This window comes from Gadus macrocephalus, chromosome 6, assembly GCF_031168955.1.
Source record: "Gadus macrocephalus chromosome 6, ASM3116895v1".
In the NCBI taxonomy this organism is placed as follows: Eukaryota; Metazoa; Chordata; class Actinopteri; order Gadiformes; family Gadidae; genus Gadus; species Gadus macrocephalus.
Genome location: NC_082387.1, coordinates 18,759,964 through 18,784,963, shown reverse-complemented (window position 1 = coordinate 18,784,963; position 25,000 = coordinate 18,759,964). Strand labels below are relative to the sequence as shown.

The window sequence follows — 25,000 nt, the reverse complement described above, 5'->3', positions numbered from 1 at the left end:
ACACACACACACACACACACACACACACACACACACACACACACACACACACCAGTAAAAGGGATTGAATGTGCTCAGTGGATCTTCATTAGGCTCTTACCTAACGAGTGAGTGAGGAGTGTGAATGATGTAATCACACTATGGCTACAGATCTAAAGAAGCCCCAATAGATATAGAAGAGTACAGTCTGACTCTTGAGATTACATCCCATCATACCCATGACCTCGGAATTAGCCGTGTGGATGCAAAGAATCTTAGTGTGGTAGCAAGAATGAGACGATATATGACCCAGGGGGCCAATATGAGTCCATACATAAAGGGGGTCTGCCTCTCTGTTGGAGGTCTCTGTGGAGCAATGCATCTTCCTTACATGTGCATTTAGCATTCAAACAGTCTTCTTGTTTTGCTCAGCGACATAGTTAGCGACGGAGCACAATCCACTTCACATACAGACAAACAAGTCTTCTCCAGAGACAGTTTAAGAATAAGGTCAACGTGGACTTAACACATTTGGGAGCCGTGGGATCCCTCAAATGGGCATTTACCAGAGATGAGGATCTCAATTGTTCAGCTGAAGTCCCACTATCGTTTCACTGTGAGGGAGCACTGCAGCGCACTTCAGGCAAGTTGTTTGTATGTCATCAGATGGTGGCTGTTCTTAATGTTGGCCAAAAGCACATTTCCAACCAAGGCAGAAAATGTAAATGTCCATTCAGTTCTCTTCTATTCTATCCTATCCTATAAAACTCATGCATTTTTTAATTTTTCTAATCTGTTTGTCTGTCTGTCTTTTAGGGCTGGGCGATGAACAAAATTTGATTGCGATTTCGATTTTAGTGTCGTACGACATATCTGTACATTATTTTGGATTCGAACATTTTCTATTTGACCATTTTGTGTATCATTTTAAGGCGAAATGTCAAAGTACTCAGTTGCAAAGTGTTTTTTGGGAGAGACATGCTGAACAAATACATCATGATTTCAAACTCAAAAATAATCGTTTGAATCCTGATTTCAATATTGACAAAAATTATCGTGATTATGATTTTTTCTAATCTAACAGCCCTACTGTCTTTCCTTCTGTCCGTCGGTCTGTGAGTTTGCCTCTCTCCTTTTCTCTGTTTCTCTGTGTCCCTGTCTCTCTGTGTTTGTCTCTGTCTCTTTCCCTCTTTTTGTTTCTCTTTCTGTATGTGTGTGTGTGTGTGTGTGTGTTTGCGTGTGTGTGTGTGTGTCTATGACTATGGGTGTGTGTTTGTGTGTTTGTGTGACTCTCTCTCGCTCTTGTTCTCTCTCTATCTCTCTTCCTGTCTGTCCTTCTTTCTCCCTCTTTTTTCGCTTTAGAAATCTGTCAGATCGCGTCCCATGAGTCCTGTGGGCCTTCTTTGAAGCCCATTCAGGACATTTAGAACATCAAAGAAAATCATAGGAAGGGTTCAGACAAGAGAGAGAGAGACCGAGATTGAGCAAGAGAAAAATAGGGAGAGAGGGAGAGAACAAGATAAGGAGAGAGATTTGTAGAGAGGGAGATGGAGTGATAAAGAGAGGGAGAAGGATGGAGAGAGAGAGGAGATTGATGTCAGAATCAACCATGCAGCAAAGACTTTTATTATAAGGGATTGCTGTGCATTTGTCATGGCTTCGCCGTGTCTGATTCTACAGTCTGCTGTTGTAATCGGCAGAATGGCGTCCATGCAATACGTAAATAAAACAGTTCACTGTTAACATTCTAGGGTAAAGGTGCATCGGTGTTTCGTGACACTCCAAAACGCAGTCGGATGTCTGATGTCTGATGTCTGATGTCGGACACAGTGGACCCTCTGCGTTTGGCAGTGACCATGGCCCGTCATCAGTAAATCAAGCTTCAGAGAGGGAAGCGCTTTCTGGCATTGCTCTAGCCCCCTATTCCACGGTGGGCTCTTGGTTGTGCTGCCTGGGATGTGGCACAGGTGTTCTTCTAATCACTGAGCCAGGGAGCCCAGGTCTGGGAGCAGACAGGCTCAGGTGGACACCGGTGGATTGCTCTCCCCAAGCACCAGGCTCACCCAAACACCCAGCAAAACCCCCCGAATACATACACACACATCTATATATATATTTCTTCATTATTTACACCTGGGGGCTTGGTCCCAAAAGACCTTTGGGTAATAGCTTTGATGTGAGAAATGGCTTCATGGAATGCCCTGGTCGGTGTGTTATTATTACTTTGTAATAAATTGGACGGCGTGTTGTAATCCATTGCTTTGCGTGATTGGCAGGTACAACCCATCACTGTGGATGGATTTCTTTGTGATGAGGTGGCTTGGGTTCAACAACACTATGTCCTCCACGCCTGGAAACCTATTTTATACACAGGGACCAAAACACATTGAATACCATCATTCATAATGCGTTGTGTTTTGTCTGTCGGTCTGTAGATTCAGGCTCGGGGCTACGTCCAATGATGAAACTGTAATATATCACAAAACATTTTCTTTCAAAATGTTTCAGTGCTATGTAGTGAAAGCTGAAGTAACACATTACCGTTCGGAGGAAGCTTCCCTCTTGTCTGGTGAATGATTTATTAGGTGTACATATGGCAGAGGTAAACATTGATATATATATACATTGTGATAACGCTTATGTTTTCGTATGAATAGCGATGTGTTTTTTATCCCTGCGCTAAGGGGCTAATGTAAAACGCTACGCTAATTTCCCTAAACTCCACAGAAGAATCTCACATTAAGATTCTCATGGAGTATTTTCAGTATCTGTTTCCAGCTAAACACAAGATCCAACAACGTGACTTCTGGAGATGGTGTGTGCTTAACACATAGACATGGTTAAGCCTTGTCGCGCTGAGACTTTGTATGCTAATTGCCTAATGTCACATTAGTATGTGGCTCAATGCAGGAACTCAAATAGGAGAAGGAGTGCACATAAATTAAGGGATTTGTGAGTGGTGTCGTGGTGGCAACCAGGGTATGGGCTTGGGCAGTTTTTAAACGTAGGGCAGAAGGAATTCTAAGAGGAAGACAATAATAACGTAATGTAATATATATTAGCACCAGGGGGAAACAGAAGAGAGAGATTCGGGTGTTAAAGATCCCTTTGCCTCCTGAAATTATTTCGGAAGTCATGGGGTTTATGGGTTCTTCTGGCGGTCACTGTCAGGTTAAACTCAGCAGAAAGGTCATGGATACTGTTATATGTTATATATACATTTATATGAAACTATCAGTTAGGTCATGAATAATATTTTTATTGGTATGGGTTACATGACTACTCTGGCAAAGGTGTGCTGTTAATATGATCGTAGATATTGACAATAGAACAATAGACAATAAAATAGGTTTATCAATGAATTCAGTTGGAGTATTGTTTTTGTGTTCATTCAGAGTATTGTTTGAATGTTAAGTCAGACAAATGTTTGAATTTTCAGCTAGAGTGATGTTTGAATACATGAGTATAATAATGCTTGAATGTCAGTAAGAGGGATGTTTGAAGACATAAGTATAGTAATGCTTGAATTTCAGTTATAGTGATGTTTGCATGTTGTAAGTAGAGTCACGTTTGGAAGTGGAAACCGACCCAGTTTTCAATCCAGCAGCCTCATAGGCACATGACACATGGTGATACGCACTGCAGAATCCAACCTCATGATGTTCTCGTCGGCTGTGATTCGCTGTCCGTCCACATGCCTCTTTGCGTGTTTCATTTCTCCGTGTTTGAGAGTGATTCGAGGTGTGGTGTACGGGGAGTGCGTAGGGCCGACCACATCCCTCCGCCATGTCCGCTGTGGTGGAGGGAGAGCTGTTGTCCTGCACCGTATCATGCAGCCCCCGTACCGCGGTGACTCAGCCATTGATGCGGCAAAACAAGAGTCTCTGTGGAGCGCTGAGCGGCTCCCTCTTCACATGCCCTCCTCTTCACATGCCCTCCTCGCTGTGTGTGTGTGTGTGTGTGTGTGTGTGTGTGTGTGTGTGTGTGTGTGTGTGTGTGTGTGTGTGTGTGTGTTTGTGTGTGAAAGGTTGTGTGTGTGTGTGTTTCCTCTGTGAATAAAATTGGATGTGGTCTTCATTTATACATTTATGTGTGTGTGTGTGTGTGTGTGTGTGTGTGTGTGTGTGTGTGTGTGTGTGTGTGTGTGTGTGTGTGTGTGTGTGTGTGTGTGTGTGTGTGTGTGTGTGTGTGTGTGTGTGTGTGTTGTGTTCTTCTTTTGTGCATTTATGTGTGTGTGTGTTGTGTTCTTCTGTTGTGCACTTGTGTGTATGTCTGTGTGTGTGCACCCTTCTGTTTTTTTGACCGCATGCTTCTGTTTTTTGTCAATCTGTGTGTTAGCAGATATTTTCCTACTAAATGACGTATACAAGCGTGTATAACATGTGTTCATATATATGTAACCTGTGTCTGTGTGTGTTTGTGCGTGTGTGTGTGTGTGTGTGTGCGTGTGTGTGTGTGTGTGTGTGTGTGTGTGTGTGTGTGTGTGTGTGTGTGTGTGTGTGTGTGTGTGTGTGTGTGTGTGTGTGCTGTGCAGAGATCCGCGAGGCCTTCAAGGTGTTCGACAGGGACGGGAATGGCTTCATCTCCAAGCAGGAGCTGGGCATGGCCATGCGCTCGCTGGGCTACATGCCCAACGAGGTGGAGCTTGAGGTCATCATCCAGAGGCTGGATATGGACGGTGAGGGCCCACCTTACACTGCATCACACACTGCAACACACACACACACACACACACCTTACACTGCATCACACACTGCAACACGCACACACACACACCTTACACTGCATCACACACTACAACACACACACACACACACACCTTACACTGCATCACACACTGCAACACACACACACACACACACCTTACACTGCAACACACACTACAACACACACACACACACACACCTTACACTGCAACACACACACACTGCCAACTTACACTGCAACATACAGACACATACCTTACACTGAAACACACACACACACCTTACACTGCAACACACACACACACACACACACACACACACACACACACACACACACACACACACACACACACACACACGCAGACAGACACACACACACAGACCTACGCGCACACATCCACACAAACACATTTAACAATGCAACACACACACGCTCACACACTTTAACACACACGCTGCAACACACACCGGACACTGCAACACACACCGGACACTGCAACACACACGCACACCCCTTACACTGCAAAACACACACACACGGAAACTAACTCTTACACTAAACTAAATCTACACACTGGCACAGTACTAGCATCGACTTGTAGATCAAATGAATTACTAGCTCAGGAAATACAGCAGCTCCATCACTTTTTACTCGTAACTCCTTTTCTTCAGTTTCACATTCATTTCCTCTAAATTGCATTCTCCCACCATTTCAGAGCAGCGTGGGAAAATCAATACATTTTTTAAACATACGCTCACACACATACACACACACACACACACACACACACACACACACAGGTTTAGAACAGGTTTAAGATTCTCTTGAGGAAACAGTGCATGAAACATAACAATGTACATTGAGGGGTAAGTTCTACTTTAATAACAAGCGGATTATCCTTGAACAATCGGGTACACATTGTATAACCACAACCGATTAAACAAAACACAACTTGTGCTGTGCCTCCACAACAACCGATGATTCACAGCTGCTCTCCTGCTCCCTCACAGGAGACGGACAAGTTGACTTTGAAGAGTTCGTGACCCTCCTGGGACCCAAGCTGACAGCGGGAGGGCTGCCAGATAAGTTCAACGGCACCGACTTTGATTCGGTCTTCTGGAAGGTAATCACCAGACTGTGCCACTAATAGCCAACGCAAGGGCAGTAAGAGCAGAGGGAGTACCGGAGTCACCAGAGTCTGACGAGGTGAAATGCTGACGCAGTGATGAACGCAATGTGCCCCACACAATGTCCCACGGGCAAGCTTCAATCCTCAATGACGACTCATAAGGACCACATCCTTATGTGAACATTGATCATTTTCAATGTTCAAAGAAACATTTAGTGAAGCGCAGGGAGGAGGGCGTGTATCAGTGAGGTGTCGTTGCTGGGGGGGGGGTCCATGCAGCCTTTTCACAGCCAGTTTTGCACCAATTCTTCTCTAAAGACGATTTTTTTTTTTTTTTCTTCAAGAAGATTTCAGAATAGCTATCCTGCGGGGACTCCCTTCGTTATCATTTGTGCATGAACCTAAATTAGCACGTCAACAGATAGGATCTCCTTTGGTGACAGTTTGCTGAGATAATTACCTGCTCACCGTGACAACCTAATGGAATGTATAGGTTAAAGCCTCCTGTTCGACGGCGTGCAAGATCCGTCAGAACAGGGCTGTGATAACGACCCCGGCCATAACGAGGAGCAGACTGCAGGCGTTACGTAAGACTCAAAGCAAAACACAGAAGGAAAGTGAGATGGATCAGCGGGCAGACTGTCGCAACCGTAAAGTACATGGTGCAATCGGGAAAGAAAGATGGAAAATAAAAAGTTTGGTTGTACTGTTGATTGTGGGGCTCTATCAAACACGATAACTGTGTTTGTTGTGAAATTGTTACACGTGGTATTGGTGATGGGTTTATTAGAATGTGTTTCTGTCCTTAAGCTTAAATTGTGAAAGAAGACATCAATACATAATAAAGAAAAAATATTAATAACTTGGGTCCTTGGGATGAACTTAAATTCTATTTGTATCCTGCATTATTCATTCAACCACACAGAACCATTATTCACATCAGTCGTGTGTGTGTGTGTGTGTGTGTGTGTGTGTGTGTGTGTGTGTGTGTGTGTGTGTGTGTGTGTGTGTGTGCGTGCGTGCGTGCGTGCGTGCGTGCGTGTGTGTGTGTGTGTGTGTGTGTTTGTGTGACTCTGTTAATGTGTGTGTCTATATACGTTTGAGTGTGTCTTTGCCCTGCTATTGCTCTAAAATGGAAGTATCCTTCTGGAAAGTAATTGAATGCGCCTGTGTGTGTGTGTACATGTGTGCTTGCGATCACATGTGTGTTTGTGGATCTGCATGTGCGACCATGAGTTCCCCCAGTGTGACATGCAGAAGCTGACCGTGGAGGAGCTGAAGAGACTGCTGTACGACACGTTCTGCGACCACCTGACCATGAAGGACATCGAGAACATCATCATGACGGAGGAGAACCACATTCAGAACCCCGAGGACTGCCAGGTGGACATCGACAGTAAGACAGAACAGACAAAACATTCAGAACACACGGAACACACGGAACACAAGGAGCACACGGAACACACAGAACACAGACACCACACAGAACGAAGAACAACACACAGGGCGCACAGAACACAGAACAACACACAGAGCACACAGAACACACAGAACATGCAGCACACACAGAACACATAGAGCACACAGAACACTCAGAACACACAGAACAAAGAGAACAGACAAAACATGCCGAACACACGAAACACGCAGAACAAATAGAACACAAAGAACACAGAACAATACACGTAACAGAACACAAAGAACACATAGAACACAGAACAACACACAGAACACAGAACAGCACACGGAACTCACAAAGCACATCGAACACAGAACAACACCCAGAACACAGAACAACACATGAAACACGCAGAACATGCAAAACACGTAGAACCATGTTCCAGCACACATCAACTAACTGCAAAGCTACTTTATTCTCATGTTTTTTAAATACAGTGAATTCACTTACAGGTCATTAGGGAGCAGGTAGGCTTTAGGCACGCTCCTCATCAGGCCTACAGGTTAGGCTGTGGACAGTACGGGGAAAAAGTATGTCGACCAAACCCATCCTGTTGGGACCACGACAACACCCTGGACCCAGCTCCATACATTGTCCACTGGGCAACACAGCAGCCCTTATTGAAGCCGCCCTGAAGAGGCCAGATTGTGCACTATCCTCAATCCATCTCTCTACATCCTTTGTTGCAACCTGTTCTGTTGTTTCCTAATGTTATGCTTCATATTTATTGAATAGTTTAATAGTTTATTATATTTCTCTATGACTGCGTAGTTTATGCTTCCATGTCCTAAGAACTGAATTGTTCGGAATTTCCCTATTATGCTGGGCATTTGATAAATAAAACACTTTGTCCTTATATCATTGCTGGGCCCAGTTCAAAGTCAAGCCTGTCCAGTTAAGGAAAAAATGAAGGAAAAAATGATTTGGAATAAACTTAACTTTTTTTTGTTTAAAAAACAAGTTAAAAAATGATAAAGAAAAGTTATTCTTGTAAAAGGATTACAGAGAGAAGCTGTGGAGGGGAGGCCTGGGGGATGAGGGGGGCGGCGGGATGAATTCATCTTGACTCAATTTACCCCAACTCAATTGCCAGGCTGCTTCAAGAACTTAATAAAGCCCCGGTTATAAACATCCTTATTGGTTCCAAAGAGCTTATTCTGCCACCTTCGAGAAAATAAGATAACGCTCGCCTGTGGTCTACTCCGCTCCTTTCCTGGTGAAATGATCGGGCTACGGTCCATTCCTTTGTGAAGCTCCATCACCATTGTAATCTTAACGCAATTTTGCGTACCGAATCAGCAGTGAAAACAATCATTCCCGGAATTTTTCGTGTTTGTGAACGTCCTCATTCTGGGATGTTTTGTCTCTCATTTAGAGAGACAAAACTAGACTAGACTCCTACCCAGTCAGCCATTCAGTAAGACTTGATTCAATTGGACCGGAGGCAATGTCTGATTATGTTAATGCTCTCTTCCCACCAGGCTCCAGCCCCACGGTGAAGCAGATGTATGATTCTGTTTCTCCCTCATCCTGGTTCCTCTCTGCCCAATAGGCTCCAGCACTAAGCAGACGTATGATCATTCCCCCCCTCACCTTGGTTCTCCCCTCTGCCCGCTAGGCTCCAGCCCGACGGTGAAGCAGACCTGCGTTCGGAAGAGTCTGATCTGCGCCTTCGCAATCGCCTTCATCATCAGCGTCATGCTGATCGCAGCCAATCAGGTGCTCCGGAGCGGCATGAAGTAGGACTCGAGAGCTGAGGATTATCCTGAAACTCACTACAAAAAACTGCAACACATGTGGAGAATCAAAACACACAAAACAAAACCGACACGAAACTGTAGTGGTGATGATGCCCTCGGGTCTTCAGGAGAAGATATCGCTGCAGCGACTCGCTGACAACTTACAGAGCCCCTCAGAATATACTATATTATCATCGTCCTGTGATACGTCCTCCATGCGCTACCCATTGTGGTGTTTGCGTGTGTGTTTGTGACAAAATGTGAGTGCGTGGGTTTGGTTGTGTGTTTGGGTGCGCATGTGTTTGTGTGTGCATGAACGTGCCTGTGCGTATGTATGTGGTTGTGTGTGTGTGTGTGTGTGTGTGTGTGTGTGTGTGTGTGTGTGTGTGTGTGTGCGCTCATTTGTGTGCGAATATAATTGTGTGTGTGTGCGGCCACCCAAGTACTGTGTAAAGTAAAGTCCGGTTGTCAACTGTGGAAAGCGATGGGCCAAGTCTCCAGCTGTGCATGTGTCCCCTGCACCACGGTGGGGGGGGGTCCTGTCTCTGTAGAGTACAACGTGTGCAATGTATTACTAAACGTTCAGATCCGGATGACGTCATTGAACCCAGGGAGTGGGGGGGGGGGGCGAGACACAACGGCGAGAGCAACCCCTGTGGAAGGGGAACCGATGTCGTAACCCCGGTGACGCTCAAGACAAGCCTATCACGGCGCTGGATCATAGAAGCTGTCTTGGGTGTCTCGGGTGAGCGCCTCATCTCCGAGCAACGGGTGTCAATGTGTTGAGGCGGGGGTCTATGGCGTTCAGTGTCCCTCTATAAGTCGTCAGCCCCCCCGGCGCGGTCTCTGTGGACCGTCGTCATCTATGCATGAAATGCATGGATGTGAACAGTGGTCTTAACACATTTGTAGAAGTTTAATCAATGTTTATTATTCATGAATAATACTGTGTTAATGAGAGCTGTTTCCAGAACCACTTAATAATAACAAACTGTGACCGATGACATGTGACACAATAAGGGGGGGCTGGGGTTGTTCGATCATAAGTCACGATTAAAGTGTATCATGGGAGGGTAACGGGGGGGGGGGCTGTGGAAGCGCTCGGTGATTATTGGGGGGTTGAAACGTCCAGCCAGGGTCTTCGCTTCACTGTGCATCTAGGGACTTCTCTCGCCGCCCAGGAGGCGACAACATCTCGTGGTTCATGGTTATTTCTAGAATATGCATTCGCTTCGATCTTTTCAGATAGTAAGGATGCACATTTTGTTGGAATGTATTTGTAATTTTCAGTGGATACTTTTTTTTTATTCATTGCTAACAAGCAATACATGTTTGTAAAATAGACGTCACAGAAAGCTCTGAATGAAAAAATATAAAAGATGTGTAGCCAAGAAAATAGTAAAAGTAAAAAATAAAGCTACATCTTTTTGTTTGGTTGCTCCAATATTCTGGCCTGGCTTTGAAATACCAAGGTACTTTAGCTTTGTTGGTTTATATCCAACAAAAAAGATTAAGTACCGGGAAGCTAGGCCTTTTATGCAGAAAAGTTTTTCAAAAATAATACAATAAACGGAAGGAAAACTTGACAGCTCCCGCCAACCTGAATGTGCCCATGAATCTCCGTCTCTTCATCGCTTGGGAAGGGAAGGGTTGCCAAACAGTGTGAATATTCTTTGCAATAACACATTCATCTTTTGTGGCCCGTCTTCTGGTCATACTAAGTGGGTTTACTTTTAGAGTGCATGCGTGTGAGGTGCCACCCAGTGTGGATCCCTCAGTTTGTACATGTCTCAATCACTTCAACCAAAGCTTTGAGAGAGAAAATATGTAGGGCGAAATGAAAAGAAAGATAAATGAAAGACTGAAAGACGGAGGGACATCTAAATAATTCATACGTTATGAATATCTCTTTTAGAGCATTGTACTGGCAGCGATCCAGAATGCAGACACAGTCTGCCAGGCCCTGTAAGAGGTTCTATCGTAGGCCTGTCTCTCCAGTCGTGGAATGATAACTGTTATCTGGCGCCCCGCAAGCTATTTCTCCAAAACATCTCCCCTGTCCGAGAGGGGAGAACACAACACTAGACCTGCTCTCTGTAAAACACAACCTTGTTTTCGTCTTGCACTTTAGACAGCAACTATCGTTTATCCACTGCAAGGGTGCGTCCCCAACACCTCCCTCCCTCCCCATAGAGCTCTCTATTTATTTTTTGGACAACAATGTGACGTAATGGAACATTTACGGATTGTAGAATGAGAGTATATCATCGATTTATCATATTATTATTATAATTATTTATATATTATGATCATTTTTATGAATACTATTACTAATAATAAGGTGAAAACATTACAGAGCTATATTTATAATCATTCATTTGATTGATCCGTTGCCTTCTTCTTCAAGACAGTTCAGCATTGTACGTTTTCATTCAACATTTATACCATAGGAGCTGCCAGAAGTAAAAAACAGAAACCTATTTTATTTCTACTGATGAAAAAACAAGGGAATGAACATGTTAATAGTCATGTCATGTGAATGTTCTATTCTCATTGTACTGTACTTTGATACTGCTCTGAATATGTGAAGTGTATTTGCCATTTGACACCTGTTGACTGATTTCATCCAATGTTCTCTGTCTGTAGAACGGTATTTCACACAAATAAAAGAAACACAAATAATGACATGTTTTTTTTATCCAAATATTGTATATTTTTGTGTGTTGTTTATTTCAGATGTAAAACGAATAGAAGGGATCAATTCCAAACAATATTTATTGAAATCCAGATATCATGCCAATTCAGAAAGAAATTATTTGAAACTGATTGATTTCCCAGGGCTTAATGAAGTACTCAATCACATTATTTCATTTCTATGGGCCTTATGGCTGGATGGGACTTTTAGATCACGTCTATTCAGAGGCGGACAGAGTACACAGCTACCTTACTTGAGTAAAAGTAAAGATACCCCTTGCTAAATTTTACTCAAGTAAAAGTACTGAAGTACTTGTTTTTAAAAGTACTTTAGTATCAAGAGTACAAGAGTAGATTTGCTAAATATTGCATTGCTACTGCCACAGTGCTTACATTTATGTAAAGAAACGTCCTACATGGAGTTATGAAAAATGTTAATACCTTGGAGAATGTAAAAGGAATAGAAAGTAAAATCAAGTCATTTTCATCTTTTTACCATGTTGCTTTATTTAACATTTCTCACTTACCCACAGGCAATAGCACAATAGTATACAGTATAACAGTATACTCAAGAACATAAAAACAATTGCTCAGCTTACATAAATATGTAATATCAGAAAAGAAAATGCAGCTAACAATTGTATGTATGTGTGAGTTTCTCTGTTTTTTCATCAATCAAATCAACAATCGTTTCCCATCTAAATCTGACCATGGAGTTGACTTTGGCGGAAAGCGAAGGTGATTGCTGATAGGCTGAAGGCTTTCCTAATCAGTGGCGCCTGCACAATCCAATCACGTTTGAGAGGGAAACAACAAATTTAGGGTTTCCGAGATTTTTCTTTTCTCCGTTAATGTTTTATTTTTTAGAAGAAGTAACGGGTGTTTTAGCGGAGTAAAGAGTACAATATTTGCCTCTCAAATTTACTTGAGTACTCCCCAAAAATTATACTCGAGTAAAGTACAGATCCCTCAAAATTGTACTTAAGTACTGTACTCAAGTAAATGTACTCCGTTACTGTCCGGCTCTGCGTCTGTTGTTCATCTCATAGATAATCATATGTCATATGTTGTATGTGTAAGGCTAAATATATAGAATGCAGCACCTCTAAAGCCACACATCACTCAACACATTTTGCAATTCCCTTTTGGATGCAATTCGGACCCTGCTATTATACTTAAAACCACATGAACAATGGAGAGGGACGTCCCTGAGGTTTAATGTGATGCTTAAGGAAGCAAACCGATATTTTACTTAAAATGTACAGTGACATTTAGGGCATTTAGCAGACGCTTTTATCGAAAGCGACTTACAGTCAGTACATTTGTCAGAATGTCAGAATTTGTCAGTTTGATGAAATGTATATTATATATTTATTATCACACATAGAGCCATTAGTCTTGGATTTATTAATGAGCCAAAAACTGAGATTAATGTGGCTAAATTACCCAAAACAAAGCCAGTTTGTTTGAAATTTAAACAATTTTGTAATGATCCTTTAGACAAAATAGTCCATTCATATAAGAGACAAAGGGAATCCAACATATTTCTATGAGAGTTGAACATTAGCCACTACTCTGTTTAAAGTATAAGCCTACATCTTATTCCTTTCGATAAAATATTTCCCCTTATCTTTTTAGAATATTGTTTCTCGTCCTGTCAGCATGATGGTCTGGAACTGGAATGACGCTTTTTATTTTCATTTTTAGTATATTTTTCATTCGTTAAAAAATAAATCATTCATCGAGATTAAAATTAGAGATTATTGTCACAATTTTCATCAAAGTTGTATATTTCATTGATACATCTAATGTGGCATGAAAATACCACTAGAGTAGGAAATATCGAGTCAACTCTTACGCAACACATTATGGCTTTAGCCTTTTTTTTCGGTTCAACAAATCATTATGATGAATTGGAAAGTACAAAAAACAAATTGCTTCAACACTGACAAATGGTTAAAATGCTTTATGGATCTCCTGTCAATGGAACGTGCAACCTTGTTCATCAATGATCTTGACCGTGGGGCTGAAGGTCCCTGGATTTTTATGAGACTTTATAAGACTGTATTTGGGAAACTGGGCATTTAAATTCAATTATTTAATATTATGGATCTGCATCTTTCCGTGTTGTACTGTGTGTTGTTTTGTAAAGTCCTTTGAGTTTTGCTATCTTGTGATGTATGTATATGAGGTTTGTGATTGTTTTGTTTGTTGTTTTGTTTTGTGTTTAAGAAAATATCAAATAAATATGAAACACAAAGAACGTTGTATATTTGTTGGGCTCAGAATGTTTTTAAGCCCTTTAGTAAATCCCGAACTAGGCCTATACTATCAGCAGAATAAGAAAGGCCAGGCTGATATAACCCCATGCCAAAACTAAAATAACAATACAAATCAAGGATCCAAATGAATATTCAGACTTTTATTGTGTGAATCTTTGATTATCTTTTTGTTTGATTCTCAGAATGTAAATGCTCACTACTAGTGTTTTCCCTTAGCTATATAGCTCATATAGAGCTTCAGCATCCTACACATGAACACACAAGCCTTTGGCCCTTCTGATTTACGGCCCTGTCGTTCTGCTTAGGGGCAGAGAACAAATAATCTTTTATTATTGTTAGATTTTTTAATGCCTCAAGGTGAACAGAAGTAATCAAAACCCAATAAGGGACACACTATTAATCTTTTCGGTTTGCTATGGAAAAGAAAAAATCATGGGGGAGAGCGAGAGAATGTTAGAGAGAGAGATGATGATGATACCACCACCCACTGACCGGTGAACCGTTTGGGCAACCCAGGTGATCAGTGGTCATGAAAATGTAGTTTCACATTATTCCATTAATCTGCAAGAAGGGGCCCACAGTCAGGCTGTAGCTTCAGTAAGATAACCTTCACATCACCCAGTCAATCCCACGCCAGACACATGACCTGCATCTGCAATAACCCAGGTGTATTTCACACAATCTCTTAAAGACAACTTTCAAGACCACATCTCTTCACTCTGTGTATCACCAAAGCTCTTCTCATGTCGCTCAGCCCATGGATCACCACTGCTAGACTATAAGGCCTTCCACTGCTTCCTCTCTTGCATTCATTTTAAATGAGCAGGTCGCTGGTAACACTTTACAATGAGGGTACATTCATTCATCAACATTATTAAAAGTTACTGCAGGAATAAGCATACATAGCTTACATATATTTCCCAGTTAAATAATGGCCTAATAATGATTTTCTTATGGGGTTCATGTTTAAAAATGATGTGCATGTTCACTAACTTAATGGTGTTGGTGTATGGTGTTCGCAGATATTAATTTATACATAATTGAATAGGGAAAGGGTTAATTTATCAACCAAATCCACCTAATCCCACCCCTAATCCTCAACCCCATGCTAATGCTATATATAATGCTCATTAGTCCATTAACTAATGTTTATTAATGGTTAATAATGTACCCTTACTTTAGAGTAAACAAGTGGCTTGTCACCACCAGTGATGTCACTGTTCAAATGACAAATTTTCTTGGATCGTTGCTGAGAACATATTCTTTGCAAAACCCTCAAATTCAATCGTTTGCAGCCGGGCACACACACTGTCAATTTGCTCCGCGCATTATGCGAGGTGATGACAGTAGGGCTAAGGCTTCTCCTTCAACAAACATGAGCTTGGCTGATCAGAAAAGAAGAGTACAGATGGTGAATAGATGGATCTATGAGAAGCCGGCGAAGCATGTGATTAAAGACCTGATTTCTTTCTCCCCCTGGAATAAGCATCAGTATGACAACTGGAGCCCTATATTTATAATGCATTAGTGATAAACTAATTTGGCCATCATTCACCAAACAGGAACTGAAGTGTGTTTTATAATTGATTGTTCTAAATGGCACGTTTGAGAGACGAGGGACTGGGATTTCTCACAAAGGTTATCAGCAGCCTATTCGACTCTGTCCAAAACATATTGTGTCAGGTCAAAGGCTTTAAATATGAATATCATTGTAGGATAATACACTTATTGGTAATGAAAATAAAAAGATAGCAATAGTTGAACTTTTTTATCCCATTTTAATACGGGTCCATTTGGCCTCCAGTTGGTCAGGGAGACCGGTCTGTAGTTGGCCGTGGCGGCCAACTACAGACCGGTCTCCCTGACCTCGCATCTCATCAAACTCTGCGAACGCATGATTCGCAAAGAGATGGTTAGCTTCTTTAAACGGAACAACATGTTCAACCCTAACCAGCACGGGTTTCAGTCCGGAAAAAACTGCCTCACCCAGCTCCTTCATCACATCGAGGACATCATGTGCGACCTCAACCTCGACAGAAATGCGGATGTGATTTACCTTGACTTCAGTAAAGCCTTTGATAAGGTAGATCACAAAATTCTCTTAAAGAAGCTGCGCTCTTTCGGCATCAAAGGCAAGCTCTACGACTGGATTGCTAGCTTCTTGGCGGGCCGGAAGCAGCACGTCATCGTAGATGGAGTCAGGTCCTCAACCATAGAAGTCATCAGTGGGGTCCCTCAGGGTACCGTCCTAGGCCCCCTTCTTTTCCTCATCTATATCGATGACATCTTCTCTGTTGTCAAACACAGCAAAATCAAAGTGTTTGCAGATGATTCTAAGCTCCACAAAGACATATCCTCGCATGTTGATCGCATCCTTCTCGAAGAAGATCTCCTCTCTGTGGTCAACTGGGCAGAGGCCAACAACATGGAACTTAACGAGGAAAAGTTCCAGCTTCTGCAGCACGGCAAACTGCCTGACTGGAAGCAGCCCTACACCTTACCATCTGGACAAGTCCTCCATGGTTCCGACCATGTGAAAGACCTGGGCGTCTATGTTGATGTCAACCTCAATTGGAGAACACACATAGCTATGAAATCCTCCAAGGCAAAGAACATGGCTAGCTGGGTGCTACGCACTTTCACCTCCAGGGATGTAGCCACCATGATACTACTCTACAAATCCTATGTGCGGTCCCACCTGGAATACTGCTGTCCACTGTGGTCTCCTCACCTGCAGTCCGATATTACCCAACTTGAAGCAGTCCAAAGATCCTTTACTGCGAAGATTCAGGGACTTGGATCGTCAAACTACTGGGATCGACTCCATCGCCTATCCATGTACTCCCTCCAACGGCGGCGTGAGAGATACACCATCATCCTAGTTTGGAAGATCTACAACAACATCATCCCGAATGCTGTGAACCTCGACTTTCGCGAGACCTCACGGCACGGCACTTCCTGCATACGGCCACTAGGATCATCGAAATACAGCAGCATTAACACCTTGAGGTTCCACTCATTCGCCTCGAGAGCCTCAGCACTGTATAACGTGGTCCCTCCTAGCATCAAAGTGCACACATCTCTGGCTACTTTCAAGTCAGCACTTGATGCGTTCCTTCACACTTTCCCTGACACTCCACCAACACCTGGGTACACTGGACAGAACAGGAACTCAATGTTGGAGTGGGCCGGTAGCACGTGTCTGTAATGTTGCTACAACACTGGCGGTGGAGATGCGAGACATCTTGGCCTGAGCCCTCCAGCTCAAAACCAACCCAAATAACCCAAGTAAGTAAGTTTGGTTTAATCTCAAAACATTGTTTGATCTAAGATTGGTTTCTGTTTGTTATGGTGATGACACTCATTTGAGGTGGGAAATATGAAAACATCACATAGGTTTTCTATAAAAGCACTTTCAGGACATGACAGCAGACAAATTATTCCTGATACAAATGTAATTAAAAAAACCTCATCTTATAAACCACCATCAACGCACACTTTTTCTTTTCACTAACAAGAGGAAACAGCGTGGTATTGTTCATTAAATATAAACATAATTACAAACATTTCGTGGATTGGTGTAAAATATATCTTACACCAATCCACTTTATGATTCTCAGCTAATTGTTTTATGAAACGGCTGATTAGATTGGCTCCTCTGAATATTTTAAAAGCGCTCTCTCGTACAGCTATAGAGGAGGACACAAACACGCTATCACACAAACACACACACACACACACACACACACACACACACACACACACACACACACATACACACACCCATACACACACACACACGCACACATACACACACAGGCGTTTCCGTACACACACACACACACACACACACACACACTCCCTCTACAAAACCAATGCCTGGGGAGGCAGCAGAGCAAGATAATATATCTCTGAAACAGCCAATCAGAGTCGACTTAGACCACCTACCAACAGCATACCCTTGAGTCTCTATGGGATGCCAGGAGACCATGCACCAAAACATAATTTCCTTCTCAACACTGTTTTTCTCACAAAACAGCCCACCACTGCACCATGGAAACCTCTCTGGCTAGCATGGTGTAACACTTCCTACACTTCCTCCAATCCCAAGGCTAAGTAGCCATGGGGATGTAATCAACTGACGTCCATTGAATCAGACCAGTGTTGTACTGGCCTGTCATTTAGAAACGTCACACCGTTTGACCCGCAGCCAGGTCAGTGATGTGTGATGTGATGGTTTAGATGAGGAAGAAAGCTGTGGCGTGGAATGGTCGAAGGGTTGTCTCAGGGCTCATTCGCACCAAATCAGGCCTTGTGGCAACAAACACCAGTGCGACCGTTCATTTGATTGTTTGTAGTGCGTTTTAAGCTGCGGCATCAGGTGGCCGCAGTGGCTTGTGAGAAATGACGCAGCCACTTTGACCATCAAGTTGATCTTCAATCAACTTTAGGAGAAACGCTACCCAACGTCACGCTGTGGTGGCCAATCACGTAAACTGGCGATCTCGCCGGATGACGCCCACTGGAAGAACAACGTGAACCATGTAAAGTTAGCATCGTAGCATTCCGCTTTTTACCGAGCAGGTGTGACGATGGAACAGAAACCAATCGCCGCAGTGTTGTCCTTTCCAAAGCCTTACAACCCGGCCATGAGGGAGAGGTTGACGTTCATCATACCAATGGGCCATGAAGTGATGCTCCCACATTGCCGCAGACTGGGTATTCACTGCAACGCCTGACTTGGTCTGGATGAGCCCTTACTGTCCATTCACTCGTTATTGTGCTCATCTAGCAGAGCTTCACGCCTTCTTTATTATGTTGTGTCCTTCTGGGCTACAGTGGGTTTGACTCTTTTTCCCCAGTAAAGCACAGCACAGCATCCTTCAGGAACATTCCCCCGCGCTGAGTCTGTGTTTGTTTGTCGTTTGTTGCGGCTATTGAAACATCATCATCAGCACCACTATAGAGAGGAGAAACGCTCTGACCATCTGTCTGCTTGAGCCCAATCCAATTAAAGGAGTATGTTTCGTCACATTGTTCTCCAATGTATCTCCAGTAGTACGGTACTATGAATGTTCATGCTTGCACCCACACACACATACACAAGTCATCCATGTATATAATGACAACCACACACACACATACATAATTAAGTAGGAAAGTATATGTAAACACACAGATTGAGCCAAACAAAACAGAAGCACACACGTACAAAACAGAAGCACAAGCCGTAAAAAAACCTGAAGGCTGCACACACACACATAACACACACACACACACACACACACACACACACACACACACACACACACACACACACACACACACACACACACACACACACACAGACACACACACATACACAAACACCACCCTGTGCAAGATCTGTCTAAGACAATTCTCGGGGGCCAGGAAGCGTACTGGTGCCAACTTCTTGATTGAAAAAACCGTCATCAGACTTCCTGATTGAACCAAAACCACATTCCCATGGAGGCAGTTGGTTGACTTTGTGTGTACAATTCTAATCAGAGAATTGGCGATGAAACTAAACAGGTGGGTGAGAAGGAGAACCTGCTAAAAGATGTTTCATAACCAACATGTAACGCTATAATTATTTCTACATTTAACTAGAAATACAACAAATAACTTTGGGACTTTACATTTTCAATGGACAATTTCGTGATGTCAGATAGCTGTAAAATCAACCACTTCTAATTTAACTCAGTGTGAAATAAACCAACATGTTCTTGCTTTCCGGCAGTGGAAATTGCCATTGAGGGAGTTTTTTGGAAAGATGGAGGGCTTTGGCCAAATACTTTAAAGGCACTTCCTCTGGCTTTTAAGTCCACACAGCTACCGGCGTGTTAACAAACTGTTAGCTTAGAATCTTTTTATCTGGCTGACAATCAAGGCCACATCAAGGGGTCCTACAAGAACTAGCTCAGGCTTGCTCCCTTCCACTGATGCCAGCATTGCCACCGTAACACAGGGACATGGCACGTAAATCCACAATCTAAAAACTTTGCAGGGATCTTTGCTTTAATACTGTCCTCACAACACACAACACAGCTCACAAAATAAATAGATATGAAAACCATATCGGAACAGCTGGGCAGGGCTAATCTTGGCTATGAGAGCACTTATTAAATTCCACACTTCAGTAAAAGAAACCCTGTTGTGTGTGGAAAAAATATCAATCTTCCTTCAACATTGAAGTTGGATGGCTGGGGGAGAACCTCACAACCTCTAACTCAAGATTGTTTTCTATCTGGAATGCCCTCAGGATATCTTTAAGGTGTTGAGGGATTTATTGTAAATAGGTATTTTTAAAACCACCGTCTAAATGACTTAAACTCATGTTAAGGTAGTGAGGAACAGAAACAACCCCCTCAACCATATTAGCTAAATGAGGGGAAAAGCCTCAGGCACTGTGCCGTGTACCCCTGGTCTCCATTCTCCTTCATGTGTTGTTTCTGGAGTGTTCTTCATGTGTTGTTTCTGGAGTGTTCTTCATGTGTTGTTTCTGGAGTGTTCTTCATGTGTTGTTTCTGGAGTGTTCTTCATGTGTTGTTTCTGGAGTGTTCCTCATGTGTTGTTTCTGGAGTGTTCTTCGCGTGTTGTTTCTGGAGTGTTCTTCGCGTGTTGTTTCTGGAGTGTTCTTCATGTGTTGTTTCTGGAGTGTTCTTCATGTGTTGTTTCTGGAGTGTTCTTCGCGTGTTGTTTCTGGAGTGTTCCTCATGTGTTGTTTCTGGAGTGTTCTTCACGTGTTGTTTCTGGACAACACGTTGTTGTTTCTGGCGTGTACTCCATGTGTTTTTTCTGGAGTATTCTTCATGCGACATCCCAGGTTTTTATCTTCCCCCAACCATCTCCAGGCAGCGAGGATTTTAATACAGTCGCTCCCTGATATAATATTCATCAGTTTGGTGAGTGGCCATTTAAACCCCTATGAGAAGTGAATTGCCCTGTCATTCTTCTCAGGTTTGGTAATCAGACCCAAATTGAAAACGTCCCAGCTCCCATCACATTCTCCCCTGGCCCGTCCCACCCCTGTCTGCCCACACCTTGTTATGGCTGCCTATTGCCTTCCTCCGAGGAGAAGGGGGGGAAACCATGTAAGTGGTCGGATAAACGCCAATTCCATTGCCCTATGTCGTTTAGTTTGTAATTGGGCAATATGTACTCTACAGCATTTAAAGGGCAGGGCCATCCACACTGATTTGAGTGTGACTAGGCTGATGTCAGGAAAAAATTAGGCATGGATATTTCCTCATCGCTACAATATTTGCAGAACTTGTGATATTGCATGCGCAACGCCCTGACCAATAGCTATGGGTGTGGGGGGGGGGGGGGGGGGGCTAAGCGGGAGATTTGTTTCCAACGTGTATAATCAGGTGCCAGGATTCCACTTCTTGCTTCATATTTTATTTATGCAGTTTTTATGAGAAACAAATCACTGAGGGATGACACACTTGTTGGCTAGACAGTTAATGAGCGCTGTTCATTAGCATTAATTATTCTACTAGAAGCCCTGCGACTATGGCTAATGGGTCAGGGGGGAAGTTATGTTTACCATATATCTGGACTGATGGGGGAAAACCTATCCCAAGCCTCCGTAATACAGGCAAGGCCTACATTAGTAATTAATTAAAACACATTTGAGGACAAACTTGATACACGGGTTCTGTACTTCTGTAGCTGTACCTGGTTGAATCGTCTGTTACATTAAAACAAATCAATTTTACAAAGATCCTCTCTATGATTCTCTTCAAATGGAGTGATTTACAAATCGATCGCAATAAGAGGACTGACTCAGAACACATAAGCAGACTTGTACCCTTGTTCTTTCTAGAAGCACGACAATTTGCGGCGGAAAACAACGTCCATAATGTTTTTAGAATCTGTCGTCAAAAATGGAAAGACTTAGGAGTTATTCTTATTAGCACTCAGCGGAGCCTTATTCCACTCTGCATGCATGGTGCGGTAGTCATGCATCAGTTGGAACAAATCACATCAAGTTGTTGATGGAAGATCAAGGAAACCCCAAGCCGGTTAGTCTGTGCCTGACTTACAGCAGAGGGAAATCAAATGCACATATACAATATCCCAAGGGAAACAATATATTGGTACAACATTGTTAGTTCTGAGAACCCCATTCTGGTTTTAGGGATTTGCCCTGGTCTCCTCAAAGACCAGGGCATCAACTTAGTCTGCCAAACATTGCAATCCATTAGTCCCTTTGTGTTTTGGTACTTTTCTTAGTTCCACGTACATATATTAAACATGGCAATAACTACATTAATTACTTACTTTAATACCAACTTTCTGTTTGTATTAAAAATAACCAATTTTTTTCAACTAACTGTATGTAGGGTGTTTTTCTATTGGCTTTGTGTTGCATTTCCCCTTCCTGGACTTCGGGAACACGACCTTGAAGGCGGCTAGTCCTGTTGTAGCTTGCGGTTCTCCCTTTCATTGTAGGCTAATGCATGATCGCCAAGTACAACCTACAATTATAGAATGTCAAAAGTCGATGATGATGATTTGAAGCATCATTGTGGTGTTTGAATATGTTATTGAGTCATTATTTAGTAATTCTCTAGCATTGAATATGTGCCGTGACGATGTACAAGGCCAAAAAACATTAAATTCACATTACAGCTTGAATAATCATGAATCCAACTCAACACAATAACATTAGGTGCGTGGTCAAAATAAATCGACCAGGAATATCTTCTCGACATGGCGGCTAACTTCACACCATCAGCTACTGCTGTAAACAGCTTTGTTTCAGGGCGTGGCTAACAGCTGGGAGGCGCTACTTCAGCACCGCCCACTGCATAGTCTGACGTCATATTATCACGGAGGTAAAGTTTAAGTGCAAACAAGCCGTTTCACCCACTTATTGAGGAGCGTTCTCGGTGGGCGCGCCCTGGTTCGGACTTTGATTTTCTAGCCTAGCAGACGTAAAACATGTTTACAGACGGCATATAACTGTTTAAAGCAGGGGAAAAGGGAAACGTCGAAAAAGCATAATATCACCCCTTTAATATATTATTATTCTAATAGTAGCAGGTATTCCCTTAGGAAGTATTTGATTTTTTTTTTTTGTGTATTTTCTAGCTCGAACAGTGCTAGCAAGATCAACCAGAGGATAACTTTGCATAATAACTTTCCATTCTATGAGGCCTGGGGCCATAATGGTTACAGAGGTTAAGTTGCGTTTCTAATTTTTATGCATTATATAAATCATTTCAATTTATTTAATTTTATATTTGCTGCAAAAAGTGTGTGTGTGTACCTTTAGTACTTTCTAAAATCTTGCCTATGATGACTTCAACTGCTTCTTTTATGGTCGCATTTTAGTAGGCATTTTAAGAGCACGATAGGGGATCTACAATGTTGTACTCTTATAATTCTATAGCTATGCACACTCTTAGAAAATGTATAATACTATCGTACTAGAAATTAAAACTGGTTAGTCAGTCAATGTTTATGCAACACCCATCACATCGATTAGGCCGGCCAAACTGTCAGTCACACAGCCTCACAGCGCTTTTACATTAGCACCCTATCTTTATAATGGACAACGTACACCAGATATGCCTCTGAGCTCTGTCTTTAGTGGACTTGTTGACGATGAACATTGAATAACATCCTTGGTGGACCACCCCTTTAATAACATGAACAGTCCTAATGACACACTTCTTGTTTTACCACAGATGGTAGTAAACGTGCAACCGGTTTACAAAAATCAAACCTGGCGTCTCCTGCCAGTCTGCTTCCTCGAACCTCCACTTCTTTATTTGTCGCGATTCGAAACACATAAGCTACGCCTACGACAGGGGGATTCTAGGTTTCATTAACATCCGGGGCTCAGCCCAGAGAGAAAAGAAAATTATCCCTCTGGGCATACTTTTTTTTTTATATATATATACTTTATTGTACATGCAATTTTTTTCATAATGCTTTACCTAAATAAACAAAATACGCAGTTTATAATAGCTTCAAATAGCTACCTGACTGCTGTGCTGCTTATCCCCAAACATCTAAAGTTCCATATATATATATATCCATCCAAAGTCTGTTTCACATATATATATTTTTTTTTCAGCCCCGAATAAAACAGCCTATTGACGCACTGGGCTACGATCTGTCAGTCGGACTCTCGCTGCAGCCCTCATTCACAGACACGGTCGCACTATTATACTATGCTGCACTCTGCTGGCCATTTCAAACCTTTCGCTTCTTGTCTCCAAAGAAATAGGTCATTAACACACAAACGCTTACATTGTTGTAGTACTCTACTGCACTCTGCTGCCCATTTCATAAACTCTACACGTATAGTAAACGATTCACAACCTACTTAAGAGACCCAGTTGCATTTAAAAAGTGTTATCCACAGATGATGTTTGTATGGCATGCACTCATGCAAGACATGTATCACGTTGAATTATTTTTTATAAACACTTTTTTGTATTTGGAGATTTGAGATCTAGTCCCATATGTTCTGTTAGCGAGTTTTATATGGCGCCATGAACTAAAGGTGAACCGTCCAAGCCACTGGCCCCAAAGCCTCTCATTGGCTGGCCCGCCAAATGAATTTGGGAGAAAGTCAAACTCTTCGGAAATAAATTCTTAACTCAATAAACATAAACAATGAGAGAATATACAGAATATTCTTAATTAGGAGGGAGAGAAAATGTGGAGAAAACAATAATGTTGGAATGAGAGAAATAATATGGAAGAGAACGAGAATGTCGAAAAGAAAGAGTTACAGAAAAAGGGAAATAATTCTGAAGGGAAATATAGAGGGAATGAGATGGGGGGAAAATTAAAGAAGAAACATGAAATCAAATAAAAGGAGTAAGGCCCAAAGGACACAGAGATGGCAAGAAAATCGAGAACGAAAAGTTAGAGAATAAAAAATACAAATGGGGTGAAGAACAAGAGACATTGAGAAATGAGCAAGTGAAAAAGTATGGAGAGAACGAGAAAATCCAGAAAATAA

At 42.4% G+C, this 25,000-nt stretch overlaps 1 protein-coding gene across 1 annotated transcript in view; it reads left to right on the top strand.

Moving 5' to 3' along the window:
- Positions 1–9,635, top strand: part of LOC132459863 (calcium-binding protein 7) — a 22,293-nt gene extending 12,658 nt beyond the window's left edge. The window contains exons 2-5 of the mRNA XM_060054701.1: positions 4,514–4,657; positions 5,697–5,809; positions 7,052–7,211; positions 8,893–9,635. Of these exons, the coding sequence (XP_059910684.1) occupies positions 4,514–4,657; positions 5,697–5,809; positions 7,052–7,211; positions 8,893–9,017 (542 nt within the window). The 3' untranslated portion in view covers positions 9,018–9,635. The remainder of the gene's footprint in view (positions 1–4,513; positions 4,658–5,696; positions 5,810–7,051; positions 7,212–8,892) is intronic.
- Positions 9,636–25,000: the final 15,365 nt, after the last annotated feature.